The sequence below is a fragment of the Callorhinus ursinus genome, unplaced genomic scaffold (genome assembly GCF_003265705.2).
Source record: "Callorhinus ursinus isolate GAN/ISIS: 27379988/994484 unplaced genomic scaffold, GSC_fseal_2.0 scaffold22, whole genome shotgun sequence".
Lineage (NCBI taxonomy): Eukaryota > Metazoa > Chordata > Mammalia > Carnivora > Otariidae > Callorhinus > Callorhinus ursinus.
Window position 1 is genome coordinate 1,631,803 of NW_027397084.1, and position 8,793 is coordinate 1,640,595.

General features: G+C 41.7%; 1 protein-coding gene across 7 annotated transcripts in view; it reads left to right on the forward strand.

The window, feature by feature from the left end:
- Window positions 1–7,901, forward strand: part of UBR2 (ubiquitin protein ligase E3 component n-recognin 2) — a 119,730-nt gene extending 111,829 nt beyond the window's left edge. For 5 of the 7 annotated variants that reach the window (XM_073904983.1, XM_025890495.2, XM_025890497.2 and 2 more), the window contains 4 exons: window positions 599–676; window positions 1,541–1,711; window positions 3,739–3,840; window positions 5,688–7,901. In XM_073904983.1, coding sequence (XP_073761084.1) covers window positions 599–676; window positions 1,541–1,711; window positions 3,739–3,840; window positions 5,688–5,829 — 493 coding nt within the window. In that variant the 3' untranslated portion in view covers window positions 5,830–7,901. The other 2 variants (XM_073904984.1, XR_012381908.1) reach the window with 2 other exon arrangements.
- The last annotated feature ends 892 nt before the right edge of the window (window positions 7,902–8,793 follow it).

Consider the following 8,793-nt stretch of genomic DNA (forward strand, 5'->3'; position numbering starts at 1 on the left):
CTGTTCTTCTACTGCCTTCTCTCCTCCCAACTCATTTCACCCTTAGTAAGTGTATCTTTTCTGTCTTATCCTGAGTTGGCGTGGGTGGACTTTCCATTAATGCACTGTTTTCCATAGAAGCCCAGGGAGGAATCTCTCCCTTCTTCCCAGAGCTACCAGATTTTCACTTAAATGGGACAGATACTAAGTACTGTCTACTGTCTTGATAATGTATTCTGAGCTTTTCAAGTGAAAATGTAAGCCCTAGGGCCCTGTGTTATTTAAGAGTACCTTTTTAAGGGCGCCTGGCTGGCTCAGTGGGAGAACATGGGACTCTTGATCTTGGGGTTGTGAGTTTAAGCCCCATGTTGGGCATAGAGCTTACCTAAAAAAATTTTTAAATAATAAAGATAATGCATCTTAAAAAAAAAAAAGAGAGAGAGTGCCTTTTTAATCTCTTATTATGGCTTCTTTTACCACTGTGATAATACCCAGTCACTCAGATTCAGTCTTCCTTTGTTTTAACTAAGAGTTACCAGTCATTTTTATAATATGACTTCTAACTGGTTTTCTATGTGGTTTTTTGTTTGTTGGTTTGTTTTGTTTTGTTTTGTTTTAGCTATCCAAGAGAATCCAACAAATTAATAGACCTTCCAGAGGATTACAGCAGCCTCATTAATCAAGCATCTAATTTCTCGTAAGTTCTGACATTCAAGTGTTGAGCATTTCTTACCACTGGAAGCACTCACTGCTCTATACAGAATTGAAGGGACGTTGTTTTTGTTCCATTTTGTTTGGGTGGGGGGAATTATAACTTCGATAGTGTTTTTCACTGCCCGTCTTGTAACAGCACCATTCCAGCATGCTTCAGAATAAGGTACAGGAAACAGGCTGACAAGTGACAAATTTGATTCATTACAGGTTATCTAAATAACCATTTGCAGTTTAATAAGAGCCCTTAGTAATATTTGTAAATGTTTGACATAGAAACTGCGTAAGAATAGTCAGTAGTGTAAAAACTGGAACCTTAACGAGGCAATTGAAGCTGCCTTGTGTACCTCTTCTCTGATGCGCCCTCCTCCTCCCCCTGCAGAAGCCCTCTGCTTTACACAAACTATCAAACTTTCTCTGCATTTACACGTTAGCAACAAATGTTTTATTCCCAAGCAGCATATTTTGCCTGTTTTAAGCTTTAAAATGGCACTCTATATATTCTACAGTTTCTTGCATTCAGCATTGTTTGTCAGGGTTTTTTTTATACATTCATCATACATAACTGTTAATTCATCAGTTTTCACCTTGTGTAGTATTTCACCACATGAGAGCAGAATTTACTTTTTTTCTCCTATTGATTTTAATTTACCTTTTCTCCAGTTGTTGATTGAATATTTCCAGTATGGTGTTTGTGTGAGATGTTCCCAATTCTAGAAGTAAATTTGTCTGGGCCGTAGGATCTAAGCATCTTCAACTCTACGTGATGTTGCAGAATTTTTTCCAGGGTGGCTCACCACCGTCAGCTCTTTTTAGAGCAATGACTTGAGCATTTTTTTGTCCCATGGAGGTGCCCCAAATCAGGTGGTGATAAGAGCAGAGCCCCCACTCTGTGCCTTGTGTGTGGAACTCTGCTGTGCTCACAGAGCTACTGCTGTCAGACTGAACTGGAAGGGGAAGACGTGGGAGCCTGCACAGCTCACACCTACTCCTGTGGTTCTGGGGTGGGCATCTTCCTCAGGTAAGGCCCTGACCAGAGCTTTTTACTTTGCATCTGCCATTGTATATGCATGTTGAGGGATAGCACAAGAAACTACTATGTTGCAAAGAAATTTGAGACTGCTGTTCTCCTTTTATTCATTCAAGGAACAGGGGACCCTTTTCTCCTCACATCTCATATCTGGCTCATGCTGTCTCTTTGCTGCTTCTTCCATTGTCATCCTTCCCACCTCCATGACAATTCAGTTCTGCTTTCTTTGTGCCTCATTCTAATGTGAAACTTCCAGTTGTCCTTGATTTTCTGCCCAGATCCAGTCAAAATTACTTCTTTTGTTGTATCCTTAACGGTTTGGGATCCGTACATATCACTGGCTGATGTGTATACCGTTGACCCTTGAATAACACAGTTTGGAACTATATGCAAGTCCACTCATACGTAGATTTTTTTCAGTAAATACAGTATAGTACTGCAAATTTATTTTCTCTTCCTTTTGAGTTCCTTAACAGTTTTCTCTAGCTTGCTTTATTATAAGAATACAGTACATAATACATAAAACATGTGAAATGTGTGGTGATCAATTGTCTGTTATTGGTAAAGCTTCCAGTCAACAGTGAGCTATTAGTAGTTAAGTTTTGGGGAAGTCAGAAGTTATATGCAGATACTCAACAGCACAGGGGTGGTGGGGGAGATGGGTCAGCACCTCTAACTGCCGTGTTCTAGGGTCAACTATGGTTGTATATATATTGGACAACATACCACAAATACTTAATAGTGACTGCTGTGTACTGGGCTTTGAGAATACAGTAGTCAACAAAACAGACAAAAATCTCTACCTTTGTGGAGCTCATTTTCTAGTGTGGGAGATAAAAAATAAACAAGGCTGATAAGAATTTAGAAAGTGATACACCCAGAGGAGAAAAAATAAAGCAGGGAGAGGAGTATGAGATGGCAGATGGGGAGTTGGATTTTAATTAGGGAACCAAGAAGATGACTTTTGAATAAACACTGAAAGAAGTGGGGAGAACACTGTAGGCAGGATACAGCCAATTGTAAAATTGTAAAATGTTCAGGAAACAGCAGTGAGGCTCGTGTCACTGGAGTGGTGTGCACAAGGGGGGTGTCCTGGGGCCTGCTATGTTCTGGTCACATCTCTGAGTGAGATAGAACTCAGTTCAGGGTTTGAAGGAGAGAAGTGACATGAGTTTGAGCTCCCCTGAGGCATAAATTAGGTCTGTATCCTAGGTACCTTAGTCCCCTGTGCCTGACAATTTTCTTGTATATAACATGTTCTCAATAAATGAACCAAATTATTAATACCCAGAAAAGGTCAGGCAAACTTCTCAAAGGGGTCAGGAGACACATTTTTAAATAGGCCTTAGGAGAAATAAAGCAGTTTCTCTTGTCTCACATATTTCAAAACCCTTTCAGTCATGTACAGTGTTGCTTTGTGTTTCAAATCAACCTAATTCAGGTTGTTTTTGTGCATTTTTTTAAAATGAACAGCTTCCTCATAATAATGGATGAAATATCGGTAACTATTTTATGTTTAGGAGTTAACTATCAGGGTTCCTCGATAGCTCAGATGGTTAAGTCTCTGCCTTCGGTTCAGGTCATGATCTCTGGTTCTGGGATCAAACCCCACGTCGGGCTCCCGGCTCAGCAGGGAGTCTGCTTCTCTCTTTCCCTCTGCCTCTCCCCCTGCTTCTCTGTCTCTGTCTCTCTCAAATGAATAAATCTTAAAAAAAAAAACTTAACTATCTCACACTTCATAATTTTTTAAATGCTAGTATTACATGAGCCATTGATTCCTAATCCAGAATGTTCCTCTTCCTCACTATATTGATGTACAATGCAATCATTATTGGTTACAATTCAATCATTTTAGTTATTTTTAAAACTTGGGCAGATGTGTTGATACTTGAAGTGTCTCTGCTATAAATGCTGTTTCTTCTAACACTGGTGTTTATTTTTTTATAAGCTTCAGTCCATTAGGAACTGAACCCAAACATTGGTTACTAATCTATAATGTATAAATGGTCTCTCTACAGAGTGCGGGAATGTCAGGTGCTGTTTTTAGCTGGCAAAACCAAAGGCTGTTTTTATTCTCCTCCTTACCTTGATGACTATGGGGAGACTGACCAAGGACTCAGGTAAGGGCCCATCCTGGGGGGGCTGGGTTGGCTGACCCTGGGCCTTCAGAGCTTTCAATACACAGTGAATGTGATCAGCCTGTGAGTGAGGCCTACCTGCTAACTAGCCTGGGGGCTGTAGACCTTCTGTTCTGGCAGAGATGGACTCTTCCAAGAAGGGCACCCTGACTGCCTCATTGGGCATTCTCTTTCCCAGCCCTCAGGATGTCATGAGTAGGGGCGCCTGTGTTGTATAGTTGGTTAAGCATCTGACCTCTGCTCAGGTCATGATCTCAGGGCCCTGTGATCGAGCCCCGCTCAGCGGGGAGTCTTGCTTGTCCCTCTGCCCCTCTGCCTGTTTGTACTCTCTCTCTCTCCCTCTCTCTCTCCCTCTCTCCCTCTCCTCTCTCAAATAAATAAAATATTTTTTTAAATGTCATGAGGGGGGCGCCTGGGTGGCTCAGTTGTTAAGCATCTGCCTTCTGGGATCGAGCCCCACATTGGGCTCCCTACTTAGCGGGAAGCCTGCTTCTCCCACTCCCCCTGCTTGTGTTCCCTCTCTTGCTGTCTTCTCTCTCTGTCTGTCAAATAAATAAAAATTTTTTTTAAAAATCTTAAAAAAAAAAAAGTCATGAGGGCCATCAGGACAGATAAGGGAAAGGAATTGGAGAGAGTGCAATTTTTTTTCCATTTATCACTCCAGAGAACCATTGAAATTGCCACGTGGCATCCACAGCATCAGAACACTGCAGGGATAGTCTGTTGTGATTTGTGTTGCTTTGTATGAGGAGACCCAGTGCTGTTCAGATGATGTAAAAGAGCAAATCTTAATTGATAAGAGATGTGCTTGGGGCGCCTGACTGGCTCAGTCACTGGAGTATGCAGCTTTTGATCTCAGGATCGTGAGTTCAAGCCCCACATTGGGCATGGAGCCTACTTTAAAAAAAGAGAGAGAGATGTGCTTATCTTATTAACTTAAGAGTCTGGGGACAAAGATTTAGAACATATAGAGCAATACAACAGTATTTGAGGCTTAATCACTTCTACTCTGGCTGCTTCTGTTATATCATGAGAAAAAGGTAACAGCAGTTCCCTCAAGCATTATTAACTTCTTTTAGACCCTCTCTTTGCCCAGAGGAGGTGAAAGTTTTAACCTAGATAGAAGCCTTGGGGAACAGAAAAAGAAGACCTGGAAACCAAGGCAAGATCAGTAGGGGGCTGCCCCAGGAGCTCGGCTGCAAGGTTACAGGCATATGCCACCTGCTAATGGTTCTCCCATTGCCCTGAGGAGTTGTGGGCTCTTAGGAGGAAGAGCCCTGGTTAGAGAGTAGGAGGATTGATGTGCTCTGAATCAAGAGGAAAGTCTACCAGCGTGAACTTACCAAACCCCCCCTTTTTTTTAATTAAATTAGACCCGGAAGTTATTCACATTTGGCTGCTTTTGCTTCTACTTTGTGGCTGAAAGACAGCACTCTGGGGAACATTTTTACCCCTGCAATTTTCCTTGCATCCTCTCCCCTGCCTCCTCCCTTCTTTCTTACATTTTACCAACGAAGTGAACAATGAATGGGTAGTTTTAACCTCTCCACCCAGACCTTCCTGCTCAACCTTACCCTCTCTTCCCTCACCCCAGTCTGAGTAAGTGTAGCTTGTGTACATTTTCCTCTTCTTTTCAGCACTTACTCCTTTCAGCTGCTCCTAGCCAGCCTTCAGAGCTAATGTGTTAATAGCCACAGTCTCGTGCCGAACAGGAATTTTGCAGAGGATCTTAAACCAGTAACTTGTAACTGTTCCTAAATCAGGAAAGGTTGGGGTATAATAGATGAATAAACAGAATGCATCCTGAGTGACATGCGTCTTCCTTCTAGACGGGGAAATCCTTTACATTTGTGCAAAGAGCGATTTAAGAAGATTCAGAAGCTTTGGCACCAGCACAGTATCACGGAGGAAATTGGACATGCACAGGAAGCAAATCAGACACTGGTTGGCATTGACTGGCAACATTTATAGTTACTTCACTACCAAAAACATAAACCTGGATTTTTGTAACCCAGTTGGCTTTTCAAGAAAGAGAATAGGAAATAAATTCTGCCGAATTTGGAAATAAATTCTCTATTTAAGCTTTTCTTCTCAGTTTTGTTTTCATAGTTTCTGGCTCCAGGGACTCATGAAAATCATCTTCCATCAGTGGATTTTCTTGCACCATTTGCTGTGCCCCTCAAATGTAACTGCTTGAGTTTTAGGATCCAGCGAGGAGCTTCTCTTCCCAGGCTGAGCACAGCCCCTTTGTGGGCGTCTGACTATGTTTGACCGTTCCCAGTAGTCTGAGCCATGTTACGTTACTGATCACAAGGAACTCCAGGCCTAATGCTGATTCGACAGCAGCAGGAAACAGTCTCTGTGGTCTGTTGGGGGTCACACTTCCTGATCCCTTTCAGTGACTCTCAACACTGGGACTGGGTTGCTGTTCCCTCTGCTGGCAGGACCCTACCTCTAAGAGCAAAGCAGTGGATTGTGAAAGCGGCTATCCCTAGTCTTCATTGGCTGTGAGCAGGTTGGGGCACATGTGCAGGAGGAGCCTGTGGGATGAGGGGGAGAGCCTGGTTGCTTCATATGCTGGTGGTTTTCAGGGCTATAGAAGTTGGATTTTTATTTTTTTATTTTTATTTTTTATTTTTTTGCAAGACTTTTGGCTTTGAGGGAAAAAACCCATTTTAAAGGGCTTTTTGAAAACTTAGAGTATCCTAATTTTTCAAACAGTATATTCCCATTTCTAAGACTAAACTGAGAGATTGTATGCATCTAATACCAAACACTAGCAGAAAAAATGAGAACTCGGTATTTTGAGGTTCTCCTACCCCTTCTAGCATTTCCTGGACTAGATGAATGGCTGTTTACCTGCTGGCTCACTTAGTACATTCCTGGGACAGCCTGTGTGCCCAGGCTTTTTATTATTTTTAAACATTATTGTTCTTACTAAGAGGTGCCTTCCTAGAATGATAGCCGCTTAGTAAAATAGCTTTTAACTGTTACATACCACACAGCCACTCTTGTTTGATATGTGTGTGCTGAGAGCTTGAATACACACACAGAGTGATTGCAGATTTAGTGGAGGAATAAATTCTGAGCCTCTCTAAGGTGGGGCTAAGGGACAAATGAATAAGAAGAAGCTCTTGGATTTTTTTTAGCCAATGTGAGTAACCCTTTCACTCTGTGTTTTTGAACTGCATCTAAAAGGTCTCTTCCACTCAGCTTTGCATACACTGCAGTAAACCCGGGAGGAAGGTCAGAAATCCAGACTTTAGGCTAAAGTAAGTGGGAATGCAGAAGCCACATTCACTGCTGCTTCTCAAAGGTAGTGTGTGACAGGACCCCCTCCTCTGAAAAGATGACCTTCTTGCTCAGGACTGGCTCACCAGCTGAGAGGAGGACCAACAGGAAGAAAATCCAAATTAGAACCCGGTACTCTACTCCTTTTTCTGGCCTTCCTTCCGTTCATAAGACCTGGGGCTGTTAATGGCATTATGATTTTAATGTTTATTTTGGCCTTTGTCACATGCCCATTCCTTTAGCTTTTAAGCCCAGCTTCTTTTGGCTTTTCTCCATATGTTCACCAAGCTTAAATTTTAAAATAGGACTAGGTTTCTCCCTCTGTAAATGGATTATAAACATTTCTACCAAATCATAGCAATACTCTGGCTTTCAGAAATGACTTCATAGAAATCCATTGTTAGCAGAGGGTGTCCCTGGATTTCATTCTCTGAAAATGTCGGGGAATCTGAGAGAAGATGAACTTCTATGAAATAGCAACACACATACCCCCTTTATCTTCTAATGTGTGCATCATTAAGCTAATTGTCTTCCCTACCTAATGAATCATCTTAGTTTTTATGATTTGTTCCGCATGTATTATGTTTATTGTAGAAATGTTTATATAACATGCTTTCCATATCAGGGAAAATCATATCTGTTTAATAAATTGGCTATAACTTTAATATCTGTGGACAACTTGTAAAATTTGGAATGTATCATATGTAAAAAGTTTAAAGATATCCAAATAAATGCTTTAGGTGTTGACATTACTTTGGGTCTGCCTACGTTTTCTTTCCATTTCGTTTCACACATTTAAGTGCCGTGGAAATGTTCCCCGTGTCACCTTGTTACAAATAAAGTGGGACATCTGTATTAGCTTGAAAATTAAGATGCTTATATTATTAGTGTCAATTATGGCCATTAGCCAAACCATCTTGACCTTCCCAGAAATAGCTGGGTCATCATTTCAGCTGATTAAGCGTCATCTTCATTGGCTATGACAGCTCGTGACCTTCTGAACCATTTTGGACCTCAAATCACTGGGGTAACAGAGCACTCAAAGTCCCTCCCAGCAACAAGACCTGTCTCCAGGTTTATACTCTTCTTGCTCTTTCTTTCCTGGTAATCTCCAGGTCCTTGTTCTTACACACTCCTCAGATACTCTCTGCTTATGAGAGACACATATAGGAAGGAAACTATATCCTTTATTTACAGGAGAGTTATTGCCTATAAGAGCTCTGCTGTGCTTTTCCCTCAAAATTGTCTTAAAATGGAAGGTATAAACTAAGAAAGCAAGGTTTCCATGTGCTTTCCCTATCTCCCAGCCTTTCATGCTACCCCCGGCTTACTCCCTTCCCTGGTCCTAATGTTAGCATTAGGCCCTCTGACTCATTAAGCCCTCTGACACTTCCCTTGCTCTGTCCTTACTCTTGTTTTTTTAAGTCGTTTACTAAGGTTTATTTTACACATAGTAAAATTCATCCTAATTTTTAGTGGACAGTCACACATTTTAACAAATGCATACAGTTGTTTAACAACCACTACAATCAAATAGAACAGTCCTATCTCCCCACGAAACTCTCTCAAGCCCCTTTGCGGTCACCTTCTTCCCCCCCCCGCCCCCTCACCCTGGGCAACCACTAATCTGTCCCTTTGTTTTGC